Raw genomic sequence first — 27,226 nt, 5'->3', positions numbered from 1 at the left:
AAATTGTTCCGGGGCCGGGTGTCGATCCCGGGACCTCTGGTTGAACGTACCAGCGCTCTACCAAGTGAGCTACCCGGGAACTCCACCCGACACCGTCTCAACTTTTCCCTTTATATCCACACAACTCGCGTGGGCTGACGAAACGTCAGAGACCCACATCGAGTGCACACAATCTCTGTGTGAAATTATTCACATTTTTTTCTGTTTCCTTATTCAGATTTATTGCCAGTACTTTTCGATTGCTGGTAAAATTCATGTTCTGAGAATAATAAGTTAATTAAGTATTAAAATATCGCTGCAATCGAAAAGTATTGGGAATAAATTTGAATAAGGGACAAAAAAAAGTTTCCTTCCCAGGCAGGATTCGAACCACAAAAGTCTTAGTTACCAATCTATCGTGCTCTGGAGTGAACGAGGTTCTGAAATCAGCTACAAGGATCGGTCCGGTTTTTTTAGCCACTACTGTACATGATGTGTATCTGTGGAGAGTTATGTCATGTAGTAGGGTGAGTGTATGTGTAAGTGTTCGTGTAAGTGTAGGTCTGGAATGAGTGATGATAAAGATGAAGGGAGAAGAGGAAACCCGGTGCCGGCACGTAATATTGATGTATGGATCCTGAAGTTAGAATATTGATATAGATCCTCAAGTTAAGGCAAAAAAAAAAAATCTTAGAAGAAATAAGCATAGGCTTATATTTTAAATCATGGGGCATAAGATGCGCTGAAATTAGTTACGCACGATTTGCGTAATGCTTCTGTTCGTGAAAGAAGTGTTTCTTAATGTTTTGTTTTTGTTCCTACGTAATACGATTATGGAAGACTATTCGTTATTCACGACTGATCAGAATCTCGCATCTCGAAATGCTAGTTGGTTTGTCACGCTAGATTTTCCGCACGTGCGTAGTTGGGTAATTATTTATTATGGCGCTGTTAAGTCTATTTTCAGCTGTGATTTAATTCTTATCCTACTTGCATTCGCTCACGTTACTGTCAGCGCTGTGACTCGAGTAAAATGTAACGTGCCGTTTGCCTAATGAGCAGGCGAAACACACGATTATGTATGCAATGCATGCGATAGTATTTAAGAAACAGGTTTATTGTACTAACAAATTCACAGCTTTGTGGATGTAGGACAACGTTACATTCAATTACAATTTGTCAGTGATGCCAACATTCCACTGACCGGTTTAACGTTTCCACGCCCGCGCAAACGTTCTGACGTCATTGTTATATTAATAATGATGAGAGCATGCAGCGTTTTCACCACGGAAACTGTACTTATTTTGTGCCTCTCACTATTGTTGTGGTTAATTGCCTTGTATAAGGACGCATAAAAGTTTAGATCATTAGGACTGACGTAATAGGTGTGAAGGTATGCCATCTTTCCCCCGTTAGCGTGGTCTACTATTATACCACTAGCACGCCTTCTTTAGACGTAACTGGAGTATGTTTGCGGTAACAAAAGAGGCATTATCCAGTTCTTGCCTCTTACAAATATGTACCCCTCATTGTAGGCGAGGAGGTATACCTGTTCTTAAGTCTTAGGCCCTATATTACACTGTCAAATTTATGTGTCACAGAAGTTTGATAAAATATTATGATAAAATATTTTACAGTGTAATATAGCATCTTTGATCACATCTAGCTGTGACACAGTACTACTGTGATAAAAGTTATGGTCATCATCATATCTTTGATAATATCTGTGACTGACATGAAATAAATTGGCGGACATTAAGTACACATGATCTGTGAAAACCACAAAACTTTTAATATCACATGAAATGTTTCGTCATCCATTATTAAATACTTACGGTCTTACTAATAAACCGTGTATAGTTTTTATACGAGACTTATGCAGAGTTGAGACAGAAAACGTTGCTAATAAACTCTGCATACGCGATGGATGTATAAACGGCCTGTAACTAGACAATGGGAATTGCTTTGCAGTAGTTATATGCACGAAACTCCTTGTTTAAGCGTTGTATATAGAGAAAAATGGCCGCCCCTCTAACAGCTGTTCGTATCGACTGTCATTTTATGATGGTGGTTGCCTTGTAACCACAGAAGAACAAACCAAAGAGCACAGACTAATTAGAATAATATTGCTGTAGCTTGTACTCTTTGACCAAAATATAGTGTGGTAATCGATCAGAGCCAGTTGTACTATCGATACTTAACACGGCTCACTAGAGCGCTCTACCGGATGCAGTAGAGAACTTCAGATATTCTATTACCTTTCGTAAAGAAGTAATGACGAAACTATGACGTAGCTGTGAAATCCTATATATACTAACAGTCTTACTAATACAAACCATATATACAGACGTTTAACTGTCTTATACAACGAGTAGCTCGTTTATAAGCCAATCTTTCCAGCAAATCACTCCTCCGATGTTGCAACGGGTATGGGCGAAATTTCATCGCCGTTATGAGTTGTGCAGGGTGCGTAGTGGAAGTCATGTAGAGTTCTGAGAAATCTCCCATCTTTCAGTGCTGTATACACAAAGTTTCAACTAATAAAGTTCTGTAGTAAATTTTAACAGTGTTTTTTTATTTATTTATTTAACCTGGTAGAGATAAGGCCGTCAGGCCTTCTCTGCCCCTCTACCAGGAGATTCCACCAGGAAATTATTTTATCCATACCCAAACGGATCACCCTGTATATTTTGTATTCGCTTTGACAGCTAAAATATAACATCTTTGCTGGTTTGCGACGTGTCTGTAATGAGCGATTAGGCCATGTGCTACAGAAACAGAGGATGTGAGCTGTTTTTGGATTCGTACACTGGTCGGACATTTACCTCGCATTCAGAACAGCCTTGTAGTAGTATGTAAATGACATTCCGTGCCGCTCGCGACCCGTTGTAGGAAACGTGCTAGTGGGTTGATACTCTGCATGCAGATCAGCGTCTGGCTTTCTTCAGATTCACACCAGGATCAAGCATGCCCTGCAGATTCGGGTCGCACAAAAGGAAAACAGGTTACTGTCATGTGCGATACGGACCATTACTGTAAGATGGGGGATATAATTCCGAATATGTATAGTAGAACGTGCGAATCATAAATAGAGATTATACAATCATCTTTCGGATCAATTCCCACGTTTCGACTTGTTCCACTTTTAGATTATTGAATCATGCTTGCGTTGTTATACGTCTGCTGGTTAGGTCGTCAGGTTCTGGACCTGGGAATCTATAGCTGATGAGCTACTTGAAAGGTTCTACTCAGTATCAAGGATACACCGACACGTACAATACGTCATCGAGTTTCGGGAATGAAACTACAGTTATGTTTTTGAATTTAATTTAATTTAAGGAGGGGGACACTGCGATCTTTCAGGATTATTGCGCTAATCCTCAAGATAGACCAGGCTTCGTCAACCGACCGCACAGTCGTGCTGGCTGGAGCTGGACAGTGCACAAGTCTACACGTGAATCAGTCGCTGTGTAGGAGATGGGGGGGGGGAGATGATAGTTGAAACCGACTCAGTGGCGGTCTACCAGTACAGTCATTCAAGCGTTGTCCGTATCCCTTATACTCTTATAGCATATTGGTTATGCACCATTCTATGTGTTTCTATTTGAAATATACGTAATGAAATTTATCCTATAACTTAAAGAATGTGAAACATGCAATCATTAATTTTTTCTGGCAAATTAATAAACAAACAGAGCACATTAAATATGTTGAAATCAGCCAAATAATATACTGAGTTTAACGACCCATTTTGTTCCTAAAACTAGAAACAGTTTCTTCAATTTTAAGTTTAACATAAATTATTACTTCTTTCAACAACCGTAAACTAAATTATTACATGAAAATAAAGGCCACCAATATGTACAACTAATAAAAATTAATAAACTATATTCAGTACTTATTCTCCATCAAACTACAGCCTATATAAGAGAATTGTTTTCCTGTACAGTGTGTCTAACAAACATTTTTCCTTTCTAGAAACATAGTAAATGCCAAATGAGCTTATTAAACTTACTTTAAGACAACGAATTGCAAAAATTAGTTACTTTTGTACCGATAGAGTTAGGGAAAGGATGTGTAATGTTTAGTTTATTAATAATAATAATAATAATCTTGTAGTGTAGGCTTTCACGGCCGGAGTCTATAGATCTAGATTCTTTTTCCGGGCTGAGAGGCCGTGGTCTTTTGGTTGATTTTCTACCAGACGTTTCATCAGTTGCCTCAGGTACGCCGAGAAGAGTTTTGCGACCTCGGATACCACTCCACTGAAGATGTCTGCCGCAGTTGCAGACGAAACGTCTGGTAGAAAACCAACCAACAGACCACGGCCTCTCAGCCCGGAAAATGAATCTAGATCAATAATAATAATAATAATAATAGTAATGTTATTTTATGTCCCACGCCGGAGCAGCGTGGTCTAAGGAGTCATGCCTTGGAGTAGTATTATGAAATAAGTAGTATTATGAAATATGAAAATATTAATGAGAGAATAACTTTTCTCCTGAAATTTCGGCTAATGTATTGAACCGGTACCCACCCAACATCGCGATGCATTTGAGGACTACAATAGGTAGCGAAATCCGGTTACGAAAATCTACTATAGCGTCTGGGGCGGATCATCGTGTTGACAAAACGTTACTTCTGTGCTGTTTGGATGATCGTTTACCTCTTCTGAAACATGTGGACTGCAGTCGACTAATCGGCCTTGGCCCTTCATAGGCTATCACGTCAAGAATTACTTTACAGTGAGTAGCGAAATCATGTTTCGCAAGTCGGCTATAACAGCTCTTGTGGGTCATCTGACAACGCGTTAACGTGTTGGATGATCGTTCACCTCTGGTAAGGTGTGTGAACGTCAGGTGGGCTGTCGCAAATCGAATTTGCTTTTCTTTTTCTTTTTTTTCTTTAACTCTGATACACCAGTTTGAGTGCAGTGTAAGCCAGAAGCGCTAGACTGCTGCATGTGATGTCCGTTATGGTTGGCGAACAGCCAATCTGATTTAATGCAAAATCTAGTCTTTACGTTGCGAAGCAATAGCTTGTAGCTACTGTACTATACAAAAAAGCAAGCTGATGATAGTAATCCATTCAGATGCCTTGACTGCCCTACAGATGGTTCGTAGCGACAAGTTTCATTTGATGTGCATTTGTGAATCATTCGTGTTACGTAAAGCGCTGTTCTTCGATTATGTTGTTCCAGGAACTGGTGTTCATTTTAAGGTTCGGCAGCGTCTATAAATTATCCAGTTTAAACGTGAAGCTGGCTGAAAATGCACGTAAATGCGGCACATTGCGTGCCCAGTCCCATTATCGTCGTCGCCTGACGAGACCAACATCTGGTTCTGGGTTCCTCATCCAGGGAAGGGAGGCTCAAACTCCCCGCTGCGATCCATGTTAAATCATTTTTTAATTGTACAGGATGCTCCCCCGGTTTTACCCAAGTTTTAGTGTCCCCTAACAGCTTAGTTCTGGAGCGACTTGTGCATTGTACAGGGACATCATTTTATTTTACTTCAATTTTTATTGTACCTCCGTTTCTAAATGTACTTGACTCCCACCCCTTTCACTAATGTCCTTGCTAACGTCAGTCACACAAACTTACGGCCGCTGTTGCTACCAGTGAAATAAAAAGTACAGAGTACAGTGCGTTTCAGAAATATGTTGAATTTTCTACAGAAGGAAAAGCTTATATTATTAAAATTTATTTTCACACAGGTATGATGTGTAGCATAAGTGAATTTATCTGTGTGGACTGAGCACAAGTGAAGATTAGAGTTACCAAAAGTACGGTACCCTATAATATGGTACGGTACTTAACAGCATTATTTAAACAAGAGTTTTGTTTTACTATTTGTAGGTATGAAGGACGATGATGGAAACTGGAATTACAATATAACCGAATGTGAACAACCGTTTTTTTAATACAATTTCCTGATTATATCATTACGGAATATTTTCGTAGAAATGTTATTATGTCTGAATTCTTCTTACTTGTTTACATGTTATTATTATTATTATCTTATTCAGTTTTGTGTGTAAAATTGTAGTGTACTTTGTAAAATTGTAGTGTTTTTATAATGCAGTTTTTACTCCTGGTTGAGTGTTAGAGAAGGCCGTATGGCCTTAACTCTGCCAGGTTAAATAAATCATTATTATTATTATTATTATTATTATTATTATTATTATTATTATTATTATTATTAATCTGGTAGATAAATTTAGAGCAACAGAGTGTACAGAAAGGAAGAAAAGTGTAAGATGGCGAACAAAGGTGACAGAAGATGCTAGAGAAAGGATGCAGCGAAGTCCTAATAAGTCCTAATAAGAAGTTAGCTGTAGAAATTTGGGTTTCTTACGGAAGTGCTCACAAAATTCTCAGGAATAAATGAGGTTAGTAATATGCTGAATAAAGTAGACATTACATAATGTGTATAACCACCTGAAGAGTTGAATTTTTGAAAAAACAATGTTACTATTCTACTGTTTTTTTGATAAAATACTGTAAAAGTAATGACCAAACTGAAAATCGTAATACTGTATTTCCCTGTAACATAAATGGATACACTACTTTTCTCTCCTCCTATACCTAGTAAAATGATTTGTTTACATATTGCACTAGCAACTCCAAACTCCTGTAATGGAAGGGGGGTAATAGTGTTTCCGAGTATAGCCAGGTTAATGTTAAAAATATTGGTAAAAATAAAGTGATGTCCCTGTATTTTCATGGATTCAAACATTGTAGGTCGTTAGTGTCACCGGAAATCTGCACCAGTCCAAAAAAAAAAAAAATGTTACCTTGTATAGAAATTTATGAACCTAAAAACAATGCTGATTTTTACTGTGATGAAATGTGGTATGTTTGAAGAGCCTTGAACGGACCAGCGCAAGGACGGGGGCAAGGTTGTCGTTAATTGCTTGTTACACTTGCGTTGCTGTAGCTAAGGTAAGTGTGTCCCGCGCATGACAGTAGGGAAATATGAGTAAGATCGCGTCGAGAGTTGATGACACTTTTAGCAGTAATCCGCTTTCAGTGTTTCTTACCCAGAGTCTATCCAATTTAGTTTTAAACAGATTAGTCTGAGGCGCGCGTGACGTGGTGTCTGCACATGATTGAATTTTATCCAAAACAAATTGTTGTTGTTAACCCACAGTATAAGAAGACAACTCTTGTCGGCACCTTTGATGTTGTTTGTACTAAATTCAAGCTCAGTAAGGTCTAGTTCTCAATGAATCCAACTATGTCGCTAGTATCAAACCACAATCAAAATATTAGTAAAATATTTATTTATTTATTTATTTATTTTATTGGTCAGTAATACAAATAATATTTTATGTATATTATCTATCATTAATATTATGTCGCTAGGAAGTCAAAATACTTATATCCATTGTTGACGTTCATGTTCGCACTTCACCGCAACGGACGCCATGATGCATTATGTTCTACTTGGATCAGTTTCACCAACATAAGCCTCAAACAGTGACTTGAACGTTAGCGTCAATTAGTGAATATTTTCATGATGATTGCATACGGAAGTAATTATTATTATTATTATTATGATTATATTGCCATTCCTTTGCCTCATGTCTTTAAAATTATTAAAAGATGAGTAATGAATGTTTTCAGTTAATATTAAATTATGCCAGCCCTGTCGTAGATGGAGATCCATCTGGTGGAGGTTCCAGATAATACACCCGGTTTCGTGACATGCGCACTCAGAATTTGTTCCCACGAAATGCCGTAGGTGTCTTTACTGTATGTTCTCTATACTGTGGTTAACCCTTAACTTGGCAAAGCTTCATTTCTCACACTAGTTTATTAAACCTTGTCGGACCGTAAAGAAAACAACTATCGCAACCTCAGGACGACACTTCAACCTTTCCCGGTTTTGATCAGCAATCAATACTTGATATGATATGACATGATATAATCCACCAGCTTACATCGGTCGTGATGGCCCTTCACATTTCTGCATTCAGTGCCATCACTCTCTTGGATACATATTCTGCTTACGCTCTTTTAAACATCTGGATATTATATATAAATGACTCTGATAACTTTTATATCACTTCTCTCACCTCTGTTTCCCTCCCTCCTTTCCTTCTTATCCCCTCCCTTTCCCAGTTATCTATCTTATTCTTATTAATCTCATTTAACTAAACAGTCACTTCTCTCAATTCCGTATTAATTGTTCCCAATATTGTTTAAGTTGAACTCTTCCATAGTTGTCAACTTATTTATTCACTTGAATCACTAACGTTCACTGACCTCTTATTAGCATTAATCTAATCTGTATATTTTCAGGCGAAGTAGAGTCTACAGTTTCATTACATTTCCATTCCTACTTTCTTTATTATATTTGTATCACTGCTCACTTACTATGACTCTCTGGTTATTACTTGTATCTTATCCTTTTTCACTATTATTGCCTTGCCCTACCGTTTTTTCTGTCACCATCACCATTTTCACTTTATCACTTTTCTATTACTGGAAGCAACTAAAGAGATAGGTTTGGAAATAAATCCCGAAAAGACAAAGTATATGATTATGTCTCGTGACGAGAATATTGTACGAAATGGAAATATAAAAATTGGAAGTTTATCTTTTGAAGAGGTGGAGAAGTTCAAATATCTTGGAGCAATAGTAACAAATGTAATGATACTCGGGAGGAAATTAAACGCAGAATAAATATGGGAAATGCCTGTTATTATTCATGAGAAGCTTTTATCATCCAGTCTGCTGTCAAAAAATCTGAAAGTTACAATTTATAAAACAGTTATATTACCGGTTGTTCTTTATGGTTGTGAAGCTTGGACTCTCACTTTGAGAGAGGAACATAGGTTAAGGGTGTTTGAGAATAAGGTGCTTAGGAAAATATTTGGCTCTAAGAGGGATGAGTTTACAGGAGAATGGAGAAAGTTACACAACACAGAACTGGACGCATTGTATTCTTCACCTGACATAATTAGGAGCATTAAATCCAAACGTTTCAGATGGGCAGGGCATGTAGCACGTATGGGCGAATCCAGAAATGCATATAGAGTGTTAGTTGGGAGAGCGGAAGGAAAAAGACCTTTAGGGAAGCCGAGACGTAGATGGGAAGATAATATTAAAATGGATTTGAGGGAGGTGGGATATGATGATAGAGACTGGATTAATCTTGCTCAGGATAGGGACCAATGGCGGGCTTATGTGAGGGCGGGAATGAACCTCCGGGTTCCTTAAAAGCCATTAAGTTAGTAAGTAAGTAATGTTTTGTCACTCATAAGTTGTAACTTTTCTGTCCCTTCTTCCCACTGACATACATCTATTCGGTGTCGCTAATGTTACTTCATCCCTTACAGTTCTTGCAGAACCTTGACTTCTTATCTTAGTTTCTTCAATCAATACTTAAGGAACCCACCTGGCACGAAAATATGTAGAGTGCAGACATGAAAATTTATGTTAACGGGAAAAGAAAACATAAAAAATAAGAAACTGCTACAGGTCATGAAATCCATTGCCATCTTTGATGGTTTAAAGATTTTTCAACATCCCACTCGATCAATATAGAGCGCGTAAGAACGTTCTTTCATCTACGCAGACAAATAACTCGAAGTGTTTGATGGATTTCCTCACAGTTGCAGGAACAGAGCAGAGCTCCTGTCAGAAAAAAAACACAACAAATACGAATTGCAATGCTCAGTGGAGAAGAAAGGAGACACGCCCACCGTTTTCATTGTCCTCATATTGAATTTCCACAGCGGAGGCTCTACTCGTTAACACGGACTATATGTAATTGTGACGTGGAATGATAAATTCTTTTCGCTTGGATTGCCGTGCTGAAAGTGAACTCTTAGTTCCGCCATATAACGAGATGTACTTCCTACTGTGTAACATCTAGTGATGTAGCCAATATTTGTTTCCGCTCTCAGAACGTTCTTCCAGACTTTCTCTTTCAATTTCTTGAAACCGTTTTAACATGTTAATCCTTCAGACTGCCATGTTCAGATACGGAATTACAATTTCGAGGGAGTCTTGATGGGAGCCCTCCTATATGTAGGCAACAATTTTACACGACTGTCCACAAGTAGCATATATACAGGGGCTCTTGTTTACTGCACATGCGCAGTGTGTTGTAATTGAAACGGTGAGAATCACGTAAGAGTAGTTCCTAAAAGGCTAATAATTTGACCCTCGTTTCAGTGTTGCCAACCAATATTACAGAGGTGAAAATTATTACAATAATCTTAATTTTAAAGGTTTTTTAATAATTCCTTCGCAAATATTAATTGAATTGATGAATATTGGTATATATTACTATACTGATGTAGGATATATTTACTACTAACAATGCCGGAAAGCATTGTTGTACATTGGTATTTCTCTCATTTTACAATTGTTATGGGAATTGAGAAATTATAATATTATGTTGGCGGAATTGGAAACATAAAAAATTATATGCACAAAACAGATGTATACGTTCATTTGAACCTTCACAACAATGTAAACGCAAAGAACAATTTGTTTAAAGCATTTCGTAATTAATTTTTTATGTTTCCAATTCTGCCAACATAATATAATAATTTCCGAATTCCCATAACAATTGTAAAATAAGAAAAATACCAATGTACAACAATGCTTTCCGGCATTGTTAGTAGTAAATATATCCTACATCAGTATAGTAATATTATATACCAATATTCATCAATTCAATGAATATTTGTGAATGAACTATTAAAAACCCTTTAAAATTAAGATTATTCTAATAATTTTCACAACTCTGTAGATATTACCAAAGATGGTAAAATTAAAGTTACAGTGTCGTGTACTGAAATAATAATTTATTTATTTATTTACTTATATTTAATGTGCTGTACAACAGCCAATGGCCAATTACAGTTCAGCACAAAGAATATAACAAAAAACATCAGCAGTGATATAAAGTACAATAAAAGTACAATGGAATAATTAAAATAATGACAGTTAAATAAAATAATTATAAATGAATTAGTGGAATCATATAAATGAAGAATGGAATCGTATAAGTAGTATTACAAAGGTATGCAAAATGACGAGGATATTATGATACATATCTAAACAAAAGGCATAAATTAATAACAACAGACATGAAACTCAAAAAGTGGAACTCTGTGTAGCGGATGGGGAAATCATTACTATCCACGGCATTGGAATTTTGTCGTTTTTAACCTCCTTTTCCTCCATATTTGACACTTTCATTACCTAAGTGGAGTGCAAAGAAAAATGTTACATACATAATAATTATGTATATAACATTTTTCTTTGCACTAATAATTATTATTAACATATTTATCAATTCCATGATGAAATGTGCAACAAAAAGTACCGGAACGCCGTTATTAGTATTTTTTTTTTCAACATTGATAAGGATAGACATCTCTTATTAGACCATTAACTAAGTCTTTTAGTTAATTTATTTCTGTTACAGTGTTTATTCACGTAAGATCAAGTCCAATATTTGTAAATTCATTGATGTGGAAGGTACATAAGAGAGAAAATGTGCCTTAATTCTCTGATGAATTGATATGATGGACACAACAAAATGCTCCCGACAAAGAATGACTTTACCCCATAGGCGAACTGGACAGCTGTCCAGGACACCCTGCTGTTAAACTGCCATTGCACGTGTGTTAGTGTTGTGTGATTAAACTTGCTGAAACTGCTTCCGGATGGGACTGCCTACTGTTTATGAGTCACTCCAGCATGGCTTGCATAGGGCACCGTCAGTCACCAGTTATATGAAAATTAAAGATCACATTGGGCTTTTAAATCTATGTGCACATGTGTAATTATTAATATGAATTGAAACGGTTGATACCTTACTTAATGTAATCCGCTACAGAAGTTTCAAAATTTTTATCAGACGAAAAAAAAAAAAATCGTACCGTCACGATTAAAACATGAAACTAAGGTGTGGAAAAAGGAGATACTGAATGTGACTGTTGAAACAACTGTCGCTTTGTCTGTGAAATTCCCCCCCCCCTCCTGCCAGTTGAATTGCATATTCGCGTGTTACGAATGAAGTGGAGGTTCTTAATTTATATACGACTATTTCGTTTATGTGACGTCATTCCATTTTCGGCCAATGAAGTGTAATGAAATTTTGAATTCCAACCAATCACAGTCATACATCGCGATCATTTCTGCAGCTCGATTAATCACATCAATTTATCGCATGGTCGTTCTTTTGTTTAGTCAGTGTCGCCAACTGTTTCCACGTAAATCGATGAGCATGAATCTATTGTACTAAATAAAGTGCGAAATCTTACTTGCACATCTACATCTTAATCTTCTATAGTCCCGTCGCTCTAATTTCCGGCAGGTTGCAGGTCGGCTACATTTAAATGTGTGCGTCTTGTGATTCGCTGATGTTAAGCATTTCCTAAGGCTGGATAAATACTTAATAGAATCGCCCGCCATTTTGGCTCTTTCGTTGGCGTTCGCAGAAAGCACACGAGGACGTTATTCGCCGCTCAATTATTTGCTGAATTACAGTGCGTTTGATTTATTATCATAGGAGCTACGGTATGATAATATTTAACGGCGTGGCAAATAGATCCCTCGTCTGGTAGCTCGGCAACGAAAGAACAAACATGGCGAACGATACTACTTACCAGTGTTGCCAATTCAGCGGTTTTCCCGCTAAATCTAGCGTTTTTCAGTGTTAGTTTAGCGGGAAAAATTTATGAAATTTGTGTTGTTCATATAGGGATTTAGCGGTCTTTTTAACACTCACAGCGATAAAATAATCTTATTTTTACATTGACAACATAGCAATTTAGCGGTTTCTGCACTGTAGCTTAGCGGGTTTTTAAGAATCGAGTTGGCAACACTGCTACTTACCTAGACTTTATAGAGCCTTGACTTCCTAAGACGTAAGCAAAGAGGAGGAGTCACGCCGGGAATAACAGCGTCGCGACTATAATTCCATGTCCATTGTATCTAAAAAAAATGACACTCCATAACAACTGTTCATTTAATTAATGTATTAATCAGGTTATTTATAATTATACTATAAAATGTTTCAACAGATAATAAAAACGTATTTCTGTTACAATAATAAGAGAAAAGCACAGTACATGTAATTAACATTTTTAAACCCGTATTTCTCTTTTCTCAATTGGCATTACTGAATAACATTCAATTTCTTCATTGCAGTAATCGTCATTTATCTATTTCGACTTCACATAATCTGAATAGGTTAAGTATTCATAAATATACAATTGTTAACATTTTGTGAGCGAATTTTTAGAAGTATATTATTTACATTTTTATTTTATTCACGATATAGTCCTAATAAATGTCACTCTAGGTCTGAGATTACTATAGACAGTTTCTTACGAACATACATGTTCTCTGTAGCATCCTATCACTGAAGGGCACCAGTAACAACACGGGAGCAAATCTGTTCCAGTTGTATATGCACTTCTTAATCTGTTAACATTTTATTTGCATATATAGCCAATAGTAATCAGCGAGTCAGATAATGTCAATTATTTTGTACTTCAGCTTTCCTCTTCCGCTTTTCGTGGAGCACTGTAAATTACCCATTCAGAATGATTCATTTTACATACACGATATTTAAAATGTGTTGTAATTGTTCTGTTATTATACATGTTAAACGCTTATATCCGTTGAAAAGAAGTAACCTCAACGCACGACCTGAAGTGGTCATTCAACTTTTGCTTGGTCGTTTTACCGATAGTCTGTTAGCCAAAGCAGTAAGGGTTCCATTTGTAAGATTTCAGAGAGGAACTGCAATGCAACGTAGTTATAAATGCTTAATTGTTTCATGCATTTCCTTCTCTTCTGCTTTTCCATTGCTATGTTACAGATTCTAAATCGTTTTTTAAATTGACTACCAGACAATTTTGTGATCTGCCGAAATTCTCTTATTAAAAAGAACGTGAAATTGGAATTGGATCCCTGGCAAATATTAGCCTATACAATTTCTGGTGAACGGCAGATTTTCTTCATATGATTCGGCTTGGCTTGTAATTCTCATTCCATCGTACATCTACTGGGTGTTCAGTTCAAAGTGTGTCATGGCTCGCTGTATGCCGTCATGTGGCTAGCCGATGAGCCTAGAGAATTCAATCTTCCTACACTTCCGCAGAGGTGTATAACCTATGAGGCAGAGAAGTTGTCTAGCAAATACGGCGTTCATTCTGAAGAGTACGTACCGATACGTACGGTAATGCCGGTAGTGGCAGGAATGTGAACTGTTTGGAAATACGTACTGTCGCGATATGGGGAGAGGGTTAAGACGATTACTTACGTATTTGTTGACATTAACTTCGACGGTCAACATGGACACGGAGCATTTGATTTGTGTTGTGGAATGTTACCGTACGCAACCGATGATAACAAATTCCCTGCGTACGACTTGCCCGCGCAAAACACAGTTCGAAAGAGGTTATGGTAGCACACAGACCGTACAGACCGCCATCTGTTGCTACGACGTTCAAGTTATACCATACACGTTCTCAAGTTCAGATTGAAGAACGCCTTAAATAATAGGCAACTTCTCTTACATATAAGCTGAAACTCGCTTCAAATCGGTGACCCAACAACAGTGACGTCATAACACACTTCGAAATGAACACCCAGTATTATATCATCATCTTCTCGTCCGTGAATAACATAGGACTATAATAGACTGGAGCCAGCTACCCAAAGCGATTTTCGAGGACTCTCCCTTAAATTGAGAGATTAAAAATATCTTTATTAGGATGCTATAGTTATAAGAAAACTGGCAATTAAAAATAATTTATTACTAACTAAATGTTATGTATGTGTGTTACATGAGTATTGAATTATTGTGTTACTCGGGAGGAAATTAAACGCAGAATAAATATAGGAAATGCGTGTTGAGATGCTTTTGTCATCTAGTCTGCAGTCAAAAAATCTGAAAGTTAGAATTTATAAAACAGTTATATTACCGGTTGTTCTGTATGGTTGTGAAACTTTCACTCTCACTGTGAGAGAGGAACAGATATTAAGGGTGTTTGAGAATAAGATTCTTAGGAAAATATTTGGAGCTAAAAGGGATGACGTTACAGGAGAATGGAGAAAGTTACACAACACAGAACTGCACGCATTGTATTCTTCACCTGACATAATTAGAAACATTAAATCCAGACGTTTGAGATGGGCAGGGCATGTAGCATGTATGGGCGAATCCAGAAATGCATATAGAATGTTAGTTGGGAGACCGGAGGGAAAAAGACCTTTGGGGGGACCGAGACGTAGATGGGAGGATAATATTAAAATGGATTTGAGGAGGGTGGGATATGATGATAGAGACTGGATTAATCTTGCACAGGATAGGAACCTATGGCGGCCGTATGTGAGGGCGGCAATGTACCTGCGGGTTCTTTAAAAGCAATTTGTAAGTAAGTAAGTAAGTAAGTTAGTCAGTGCTGTTTTGCTATTTCTCTGTGTTCTGTTTGTCTTTTCGGTATTGGTGCTTAGTTTGTGTTTATTGGAAGTGTTTAGTGCTGCAAAAAGTTTTGGAAATAAATAAATGTAGTGTAAGTGTTAGAAGTGTTTTAAGTGTCTCATAAGTGTTAAAATTGGTTAAGATTTGTGTAAGCGTTACAAGTGTCACGTAGTACTTCAGGATAGTGTTGAGGGTGGTTTAGTGTGTTCTAAAGTCTTTGTTTTATATTGTGTTTTTTTTTTGTATTTTTCTGTTTCATGTTCATGTTATGATGTTATATTTGGGTTGTAGTTTTGTATTTGTGTTGTTTTGTAATTTTAGATTGTTTCATTGTTTGATGAGTTGTTGTTTTGTATTGGCTTGTTATTTCGTCGTTTGTTTTCTATTTGTATTTTGTCGTGTTTGTTTTATATTCGTTTTTATATAATTATATTATGTTTGTTCACTTTTGTACGGCACCAACTTTACCTCCTGATATCTGCCCATTATTAATGTAATACATCGTTCATTCATTCAGCATCTACAGTATATCTGACACGGGAACATGTCGAAACCTCCCCTCAAACTGCATACATTAAATCACTACAGAATGTAGTCATATATAAAAATTAGTTTAAGGTTTAAGTGTATGTATATATAATATCAGAAACTGTAGGCTCTAAATTTCTAAAATTTAGAAGAAAATGAACTCGCAAGTGGACAAAAATTACAATGTACCATAACAAGACTTATTAGAACTGAAATAGGTGACAAAAGTATAAAAAAGTTGCTAATATGTTTTTAAAAACTAGTTTGTCTCAGCGTGAAAGAAAAATTATGCAGTTATGTCATTTGGTATCCATAACGTTGTTAGGCTTTCTCTGACATCTTTACTTTTTTACAGCATGTAATAAACACTTATTTCTAAAAAGTGGATTACTCTCAGACATGTGGAGTTGTTAATTTTAATAAAATAATTTTTATCTATTCTATATAAAATATATGAAAATGTACATAATGTTTTTTGACCTAGTCTTTCTTATTTTCAAAGTTATGGGCATTGTTTTGTTTACTTTTTGCAGAAATGGATGTGAAATTATTGTGGAAAAACTGCAACTTTTGGGAAATTTAATTTTAAGTAAAAAGTGATTAATTAATTAATTATTATATGCCACTGGATTCACAAAATTCTGCGTAATTTTTTAATCACAAAACAAAATATAGATTTTTTTTTTATTCACGTACATATGTCCCTCAGTCGGTTGTGGATTAGCAGCTTCACCAAATATACCATTTTCATCATTGTTTTGTAATAAGAGATCCAAAAGTAATGTTACATTTTTATGTTGGTTATGATAGCCGAAATGACCGATTTTCGTACTGGCTTTACGTTTTAGCTCAATAAAAGATTTCTATAAAATCCACTGTAATTAGCAACGTTCTCCATATATGTATTAAGAAATTTAAGAATAAAAACTGATAGACATCAGTTATTTATAGAACTCAGCAGTTTCGTAATCTTGGTTTCAATTATACGATTAATTTGTTACAGGATGATATTTTCCTCATGTGTTTCGACATCTATTTCTACCCTGATGTGCTTTCTAGTGAAAGTATGTAACATTATATTGCTCACTGCTGTTACTAATTTCCTTTCATATAGATTATGATGTGTCGATGAAGGGGGCGATGTAACTTCCGCCAGGTACACAAACACTTTTATTTGTCTTGTCTTATCTATATTCTGTTTGTGAAAGCAGTAGTTACCTTTCCTGTTAATTTGTGCTCGAACAAAAGAATGGATGCGAGTGCTACGTATTATATAATTAATAATAATAATAATAATAATCATCATCATCATCATCATCATCAGAGATCGGAAGTTTAGGCATTATGAATCATTAAAATAGGCAGACAAAAAGGCATCATAAACAGCTAAAATAGGCAGGAAAAAAGGCATTATAAATAGCTAAAATACGCAGTAAAAGGCATTACAAAAACCTTGCACTAGACCCACAACCTTGCACTTTCCACAAAGGGATTTCGGCAGCAAGAAAAGCTTTACATAAGTCAAATGCAAATTGAGATTTTCGACTCGATGTTGCAATTACTGTTGGAAGCAAAGAAATCTTCTTCCCATTAGCCTTGGAAAGTGCATTTGTGCGAGATCGTGCGTATTTGCTTGCTTTCCGCACAAAACCAATAAGCGGTAAGTGTGAAATACCACATTCAGTATTCCCAACGTAACACACATAACAATTTCCTTCTTCTTACCGCTTAAGCGCGACATTCGTTTTACTGCTTTAGGTTTTTAACATATTATTTTTAGAGACGTTTAACATAGTAATAATTATAAATTGGAAACTTACCACTGCAATTTCACCTAAATTGCAATGTTATTGTTTTTAAATATTTGCAAAAATTAAGTAAACTCTACAACACCACAATAGTTACTGCATTTGTAAAGCAAGTAACGTTAAGGAAGCCGTGAAAAAATCAACAAGATTCCAGATGCCGATGTTATTATTGCAATATGTTATATAAATAATATTGTTAAAATATTAAAATGAAAAATAAATCATTACATAACCTTACCGTTTGTTTTAATTTCGCATTTATAGACTGGGGGAAGAAAAAAGACAGACGTAGATCACGGCCTGCTGAAATATAGTAAACACAGAAAACATGTTATAGCAACAATGTTGATAGATATTTTAGTTTTTAAAAGTTGCCGTCATTGAAAAGAAACCAAGATGGAGATTTCATTGCAACTAATTAGAAATTCCTCTTTCAGGTATGTAATAAACGATCTTCGCACAAAATAATGTACGATACACGAGCGGTATGTTTGTTTTCATGTTCTCGGAAATTAAAAAAGCTCAACTACTTTTCGCTTTTTCAATCTTTTTCTCGAACATGAAAACATCAACATACCGCTCTTGTAACGCATATTACTATTTTTGTGTTTGGTTGTACTGATATGTTGCGATATCTGTGATATTTGATATTAGTATCTGATTGATTTACAGTAATTTGATTGGTTTACAGCGTATAACTTAGCGTTTTGTAATTGGCTTATAGTAATTTTATTTCTTTGTAGTCTGTATAGGAGTTTCTCCTTGGTTTGCTGAGTGAAATATTAGCGTTTCTGATTGGTGTACAGTAATTTGATTGGTTTGGAGTATTTTCATTGTTACGCAGTGTGCTGACAAGGATTTTTGTTTGGTTTTCAGGTGGTACAGCGTGATGTGGAGTCACATGGGAAGATCGTGTGCTCAGTAGTGAAACTTTGTGAAAAGATCGCGAGAGCTGATCCGACGACACTCGGTCTCAAAGGACACTACGACACTGCGCATGCGTGCCGTGTTGCTCGGAGCTTGGAGCGACGCTGGCATCATCTGTACCTGCGTTCATTGGAGTGGCAGTGCCATCTGGAGTCGTTAGCTTCAAAACTTAGGAACAATGTGAGTACCAAGAACCAAACATTGTTTAAGTTAATTCTTTATACACGGTATAATATGGCAAGGGATAAAACACAGTGCTTCCGTTCTTGCGTCGCGCATGATGTCATTCTTCCACACCCACTATACTGTTTTTGCTGTAAGAAAAATCCTAATGTAAACATAAGCACGTTGCTGTCATACCCGTGATTGGCTCCCAGTCGAAACACTCACATAACGCAGGAAAATATAGTTCGTATTTGGAAACCATAATCTTGTATTATTTGAAAATAAAAAATTGAATTCTAGTTGTTAAATACAATGAAACATTTAACATCACTCATGTGTAAAACGCTATGTAAAAGAAAAGCTACTTTTATATTTTCTTATGTACTATGAACGCGGATGAATAAAGTAGCCACGTTCAATTAGTAGGCTAGCGTTGTCAAAGAGGACGGAAGCTTTGTAGTTTCAATAATTTTAATTATGTCGCGCTGTCCATTGTCGTCAAGTTTTTGAAGGCCACTCTAATACTCCACGCGGAGTGTATGGACGGAAGCTTTGTAGTTTCAATAATTTTAATTATGTCGCGCTGACCATTGTCGTCAAGTCTTTTGAAGGCCGCTCCAATACTTCACGCGGAGTGTATGGACGGAAGCTTTGTAGTTTCAATCATTTTAATTATGTCGCGCTGTCCATTGTCGTCAAGTCTTTTGAAGGCCGCTCCAATACTCCACGCGGAGTGTATGGACGGAAGCTTTGTAGTTTCAATAATTTTAATTATGTCGCGCTGTCCATTGTCGTCAAGTCTTTTGAAAGCCGCTCCAATACTCCACGCGGAGTGTATGGACCGAAGCTTTGTAGTTTCAATCATTTTAATTATGTCACGCTGACCATTGTTGTCAAGTCTTTTGAAGGCCGCTCTAATACTCCACGCGGAGTGTATATATAAACCAGAGTTGCAAATTTTAGCAGTGTGTCTTGTTCCATGTTATATTAATATATAGCAGCGACAAACAAGACGTGACAACGTCGCATTTTCATTTTATTATCGGTGCATGCAATAAAGACCTACAAATCTTAAAAGGAATGCCGCTGCCTAATAATTAAACGAGGCAACTATACGAACAGTAATACCGAGGTAGTTTGTTCTTGTAACAAGCTGGCGTCACTTGAGCTCGTAGTTGTTCACGTAAGCACGTGGTACTGAAGTATGGCTTCTGTATCCTCGATTGTCCATTGTGAAGACATAAGACTTAAAAATAATTTAATTGTAGTAATTATAAAGTAAATGTTTTTCTACGCAAACGAATGCATAGTAGTGAGGTTAGGCCTACTTCACGAGTAACGGGAAATGTTTAACATGAAACAGAATGTACAACAGTAGGCGGGAACGCGTACTGAGAATCTATGGCGCCAAACAGCGGCCAATGAAGCCTCACTTCAGTCACGTGCAATTGTTTACATTAGGATTTTTCTTACAGCGAAAAGATTATAACTGATGAGAGGTAGGGCATTTTACACTTTAAAATTGCTCTGAAATATGATACCGTAGTAGGAATAGAACAATGCTATATTGCAGTATCTAGACTAAAGTAAACCGTACTTCTCAGGAGCTGATCTACAATCTTCCATAGACTCAAGCCAAGTAATTTAACTCCCACTGCAGCCTGATGAGTAAGAGCACTTGGTTTCTGTGCACTTTGAAGCGTTCCTTGCCTGGCTATCGGAATAATACAGTATTTTGACTCGCCGTCGTTTTATAAACTCCATTATTGTCAGTGTTGCCAACTTTGGCTACATGTCACTAGCTCTAGCGGTTTTTAGGAGATGTCTAACGACAAAAGATTAGAAAATAGCGACCAACGACTTTTCTTGAAGTTTTTAAAGGGCACCTGTTTTTTTAAGAGTTTGGAGTTAATTTTTAATGCATTTCACACAGTTCACAAAATTTACCAACCCTGGTACGATCGAAATACCAGTCATATATATACAGGGTGATCTGTTTGGGTATGGATAAAATAAAAACACCGTAAAACATTTACTACTGGATTTTATTTGTTGAAACTTCGTGTATACAACACTGAAAGGTGGGAGATTCCTCAGAGCTCAACATGACCCCTATTGCGCACCCTGCACAACTCATAACGGTGACGCAATTAAGCCCATGTCCGTTGTAACGTAAGAGGAATGATTTTTAAAAAGCTTGAGTAATTTTTACTCTCAGATCATCAATGTTCCTAGGTTTCCGTGAATAGACAATGTCTTTAACAAAACCCTACACGAAGAAGTCAGGAGAAGTTAGATCTGGGGAGTTTGGAAACCAAGCCAAGAGATAGCTGCTTCTCGTACTAGGTTTCGCCTGCAACTTCCTGCACGTTTTTTTTAAACACAGAACCTGTTTCTACAAATGTTCGATACCACAACATTATGGAATCGTATTTAGGTACATTACGCACACCATACTCACATCGAAATTTCCTTTGAACTCTTTTAACACACTCAAATTTAGCATACAAAAGGACACATTGTGCCCCCCGTTTATTTCTAGTAGCCATTTTAATCATGTACAATTTTCATTTGTAATTCCAGATTATGCATTGTTGATTGTCATATATGGAAACTCCCATCTTTTAATCAGAATATAACCAGCAAGGAATTTTTCCTACTATTATAATAGCTTTAATAATAAATTAATTAATATTATCCATATCAAAACGGATCAGACTGTGGTTTCCAATAGTTGTTTTATATTTGACTTCGCTCCCAACCGTTTTGTTAATTGACTCACCACTATCAGCACTAGATGATGACACAGATGATATTATCGGTTCACAGATTTCACTTTCACTTAGACAATATTGTGAGAATTATTCGTAGTAGAAAAAAACGCTACTTACTGTAGTCTATATTTATGTCATAAATAACATCAGGCATTTTATCTCACTTGGCGATATGCGTCAGAGGAAAAACGATTATTTGTATACATTTGAAGTCTGATTAGTGTAGAGATTAAAGGTTGGTAATGTCCCGCGCCGTGGCGTCGTGGTCTAAGGCATCCTGCCTAGGACTCGCGTTACGGAATGCGCGCTGGTTCGAGCCCTCATGGGAGAAGAAATTTTCTCATGAAATTTCTGCCAGTGTATGGGACCGGTGCCCACCCAGCATCGTGATGCACTTGGGGAGCTACGATAGGTAGCGAAATCCGGTTAAGTAAACCAGCTATAACGCCTGGGGGGTTCTTCGTGCTAACCACACGATACCTCCATTCTGGTTGGATGATCGTCCACCTCTGCTTCGGCATGTGGCCGTGAGGCCAGCAGCCGGCTGGTCGGTCTTGGCCCTTCGTGGGCTGTAGCGCCACGGATTATTATTAAAGGTTGGTAATATTGTGATAGTTGTTATTGAGAATTTATTACAATTTTACTGAAAGAGAGGAAGATCGGTTTTTTTGCGTCAACGTACTAAGGGAATGTTCGTGGACAAGTTTCTGCATAAAATCCATCCTTCTCTCACTCAATAAAATTGTAATAAAACCTCAAAAAGAACTATCACAGTTTACCAACCTTTACCCTATATGTTACTAGTCAGCGATGTATGCAATGGAGGGGGAAAGGAACTGACCACTCTATCTCATTTCCTGGCTTAGTTACCTTATGAGTGATGCCTTATTGGTGTCACTTCTGAGGTTCGAAGCTGTCTTAGGACAGCTGACTAAACAAATCAACAAATAGTCATTTATTCATCATCTTTCGCTGTAACATACTCTATATCTCGGCTTTAAAATTCGAAACCGTATACAGTATTCACTTGCTGTGCTTGATAATCTTGTTTTATTGAGCTGTCTCCCACAGTATGGCACAGAGATGGAGTTCATTCTGTTCATGTGAGTGGTAAAGACCCCTGCCATTGAACCGGACTTGAACCTGTGCTCCCTGTTTCGTGCTCCAATCGCACGCGCGTTTTCTCCGAAGGAACGAATTAGCCAAGCTGTCTGCGTGTGATTGAAACATAAAAGGATGGCACGGGAATTTCCCAAAGAATGGAGGACCTTTAAACTGTTTCACTTCGCGTGAAATTGTTTCCGATGCATTTGGAGGCGAATATAATTGGACGTTGGCCCCCAGGGACCGGAAGCCATCGGGGTGGTCTTCAACAAGGCGAGTTAATCTTGGACAGATGGCCGAGATAGGCGATCAGACGTTATCTTGACGGTCACACATTGTGTGTGTACTGAACACTTATCCTTAACTTGTGTGATATTACGTACGTGGAACGTTTTTACAGGTGACGCGTGACACGAACCACGTAGGCCTCTTTAATTACCATATACACCGGCTCGTGTAGGACGTCAGCAAACAATTGGAAGCTTCAACAGTTAGAAGCCATACAAAATTGTTCTTTTCTCTTCGAGCGGAGGCCTAACAAATTGTTTCATGTTCATAAACTACACACCTGAGAATCTTGAAATCAGCCCTATATTGACGACATATAAAAATATGAATGCAATGTAAATAAATCTTAAAAAAAAATTGACCACCTCTGTGGTGTAGGGGTCAACATGCTGGTCTCTTACGCAGAGGACCCGGGTTCGAATCCTGGTTGAATTAAATTTTCTGATTGAGATTTTTCATTTTTTTTTCCCAATAATATTTCACTATCCACTTACGTTCATCGAACGATAATTGCACCGCCATGTTTGTTTATGAACATGTTTCCATGCTTTCCATTGCCCTCTGAATCATAGACCGCAAAAATTGTATTTATATCTCATTTCTTTCCTGTGAAATAGTATTTCAAAGAGTGTATACATTAATTTGGGACACTCTATAATATTGGAGAATATTTTAATTCTATGCAGAGTATTTTAATTCTATGCAAAAACGTGTAGATCTAGCTATTTATCACATTTGTGTAGTTTTTAAGTAGAATTGACCCTATAATATCACACTATCTACCAAAAAGTAATTGGGCACTGTTTTTGCCCCTTTAGAACCTCGTGGTACCACCTCTTGTTGCTATAACAGCAGCCACCCTGTCAGCCATGCTCTCCACTAGTTTGTGTAGGATATCCACTGGAATGCGTCGCCATTCCTCTCGCAACATAGCACTAAGTTGGACAATGGAAGTTGACCCCATCTTCCGAGACCTCAATTGCTGGTCCAATTCGGCCCAAAGGTGCTCAATGGGATTGAGATCAGGACTCTGTGCAGGCCAGTTCAACCGAAGAACATTATTGTCTGCATACCACTGCATATAAGGCCAGTTGGTAGAGCAGCTGGCTACGGACTGGAAGGTCCGGGGTTCGATCCCAGGTGGTGACAGGATTTTTTCTCGTTGCCAAACTTTCAGAACGGCCCCGAGGTTCACTCAGCCTCCTATAAAATTGAGTACCGGGTCTTTCCCGGGGGTAAAATGCGGTTAGAGCGTGGTGCCGACCACACCACCTCATTCTAGTGCCGAGGTCATGGAAAGCATGGAGCTCTACCTCCATGCCCCCCAAGTGCCTTCATGGCATGTTACGGGGATACCTTTTATACCACTGCATAGAAGCCGCCGAAACATGGGGCCAACTTCCATTGTCTGAGTGCCATGTTGCAAGAGGAATGGCGACGCATTCCAGTGGATATCCTACACGAACTAGTGGAGAGCATGCCTGACAGGGTGGCTGCTGTTATAGCAACAAGAGGTGGTATCACGAGGTTCTAAAGGGGCAAAAACAGTTTTGGTAGATAGTGTATAAAATGTGATTATGCCTTTCCCTATAATTTTATATGATAGGCCCTATTTCTTTGTAACTTATGTATCTTACTACCTATTTATTTTTTAACACTGGTGTTTATATGTTTTTATTTTATTTCGCACTGCTATTCTAACTTAGATGATATTTTCCTATATTGCATTGTTCAATCTCTGGTATTAAATAAATAAATGAATAATAATAATAATAATAATAATAATAATAATATACTCAGCATAATGTTCTGAACATTTTCAAATCCAATAAAAGTGTGTAAAATGTAAATACATTTTTATGCCCACAGTGTGAACCAGTTGCATATTGACACAGTTTTCTGTCGCCACTTACATTTACAAACTCCTGAGGCTAATATTGTCGATAGCTTGCTTATGTTACGCTTCAGGTATGCAATTGTTCTGGGCCTTATGACAGCATATGAAAGTTGCAGATAAAACCTTGGAGAGGTCGCAGTGAACGGGCCTGAGGTGATTCGGCAAGATGTATAGCCAACCTCCAGGCAGGAAACCAGCGGGAATGCTATCTAAATAGTCCCTCTTAAATTATCTTGTCAAAACTAGAGAACAACTAAAGCGGTGTTCTGTTACCGCAGTCGGTAATATAATGACAAAAACACGTCTGCTTCATTGCAACTCCGTGACCTGATTTCCTCTGAAGAATGCCAACAAAGACTGGACTTCCATTACCTCGGACGCAACTTGCTCTAGGCTGTCACCACCTGGTAATGCTATTGAGACTTTTTTAACGTCGTTAAAAAAACAATAACGGTCAGAGCTTCAGTTTACGCCAATGCAACGGCACTTTTGTTTTTGTACATATCTTGATCGTCTTGAATAATGTTAATCTATAAAACTTAATAACCATGATTGCGCAACACGTACATTCGCGGAACGATCCTCTCTGATAACGAGCGGAATGTGTGAAAGAGCACTCTTTTTTTCATGAATATTAACAATAAAATTACATAGGATTCACATAACTTTCTTCTTCTTCTTCTTCTTCTTCTTCTTCAGCTACAAGGATTGGGCCTATTGGCCTGTTCCATCTTCAAGTCTTAAATCATCCGTCCATCTTATTTTCGGTCTTCCGACATTCAATGGAATTCAATGGAATTCCTTGTCACAAAGTATTAGGGGCTGCAAGACAATAAACACCTTTAAGAACAGCTTAAAAGATAACCTTATTAGCATTTCACTCCAATCATACTGATTTAAACTATCACTGACTACATTGTTACTTTTTTCTTTAGACATCATCCTGATTGTGCTGTATTTTAATTGTCTCGTAATAATCTCTTTCTATTATCTAATATTATTTGAAATATATTAACATTCTATGTATTTTAGTTTAATTCTGCTACACAGTTTATTTCAGTGTTTAATTAATAGTTCATAGTATTTTGTTGTTTAATTTGTAAATAACTTTTGTATACATGTAACTCTCATCTAAATCAAATTGTTGGATTCTTTGTAAGTTCATGCATATGTATATACACTTTTTGCTGGTTGAGTGGAAGAGAAGGCCTTACGGCCTTAACTCTGCCAGCTAAAATAAATCATTATTATTATTATTATTATTATTATTATTATTATTATTATTATTATTATTTCTATATCCTGTTGGTGCATAATCCATAATTTGTTTTGGTAATCTGTCATTAGCCATTCTTGTAATATGTTGGTACCAATTTTGTTTCTGATTTTTAATATTTTCTTCTAAATTAAAAATATTTAATAATTGTCGGATATTTTCGTTTCTTTGATGATCCAATAAAGTATAACCTGCAACACCTCTTAGGAACTTCATTTCACTTACTTGGATTTTTCTTTTTCATGCGCGGTTTAATGACCAGTTTTCTGAGCCGTAAGTTAATAATGGAACTGCTAGGGTTTTGTAAAATTTTAATTGTGTTGAACGCTGTGTTTTATTTCTTAAAGTTCTTCTTATTGTTCCACACATCTGTTGGAATTTGCTCAGCTTACTGTTAATATCCTGTTCACCCAAATAAGATATATTGCAGCCTAAGTAGTTAAAAGAAGATATCTGTCGTATAGTTCCTTGATTAATAACTATTTTACATCGCCTATGGTTAAGTCCTCTGAAAGCCATTGTTTTAGTTTTGTTATTAGAAATTTTTACGTTATATCCTTCTGTTATTAGCTGGAGCTGGTAAGTTGCCATTTGTAGATCATCCTCAGATTCTGCTATCAATATTTGATCATCGGCAAAAAGCATTGTATTTAATACAGTTGTTTTATTTTTTTTTAATAATTTATTGATCGATCAGCGCATTTAGCGCTACACAGATCATTTTTAAATAAAATATAAATACAATACATGACACTGACTTGAGGGCAGCCTAGATTGGGCTCCTCAATGAACAAAAGTAATTGTTAATAAATTTTTATTTACACAGGTTGGTGTGATGATAAATTTTGATTATGATATGACTTCCGTTGGAAGTCGGCTCTTGATTCTGGTGGGAAATGTGGACTTTCTTCCGAGAGAGTAGTGGATGGCGCCTGGAACATTTTCTAGGTTGTTATAGAACTTCTTAGCTTGTGAATGAATAAACTGTTTGATTGTGTCAATACCAGTTTCTCTGT

At 36.9% G+C, this 27,226-nt stretch overlaps 1 protein-coding gene across 5 annotated transcripts in view; it reads left to right on the top strand.

Annotated features, from left to right (window-relative positions):
* Window positions 1-27,226, top strand: part of klar (klarsicht) — a 1,308,544-nt gene that overhangs the window by 922,358 nt on the left and 358,960 nt on the right. For all 5 annotated transcript variants that reach the window (XM_069829505.1, XM_069829504.1, XM_069829503.1 and 2 more), the window contains exon 9: window positions 18,656-18,886. In XM_069829505.1, the coding sequence (XP_069685606.1) occupies window positions 18,656-18,886 (231 nt within the window). The remainder of the gene's footprint in view (window positions 1-18,655; window positions 18,887-27,226) is intronic.

This window comes from Periplaneta americana, chromosome 6 (assembly GCF_040183065.1).
Source record: "Periplaneta americana isolate PAMFEO1 chromosome 6, P.americana_PAMFEO1_priV1, whole genome shotgun sequence".
In the NCBI taxonomy this organism is placed as follows: domain Eukaryota; kingdom Metazoa; phylum Arthropoda; class Insecta; order Blattodea; family Blattidae; genus Periplaneta; species Periplaneta americana.
This window is presented reverse-complemented; position numbering and strand designations above follow the sequence as displayed.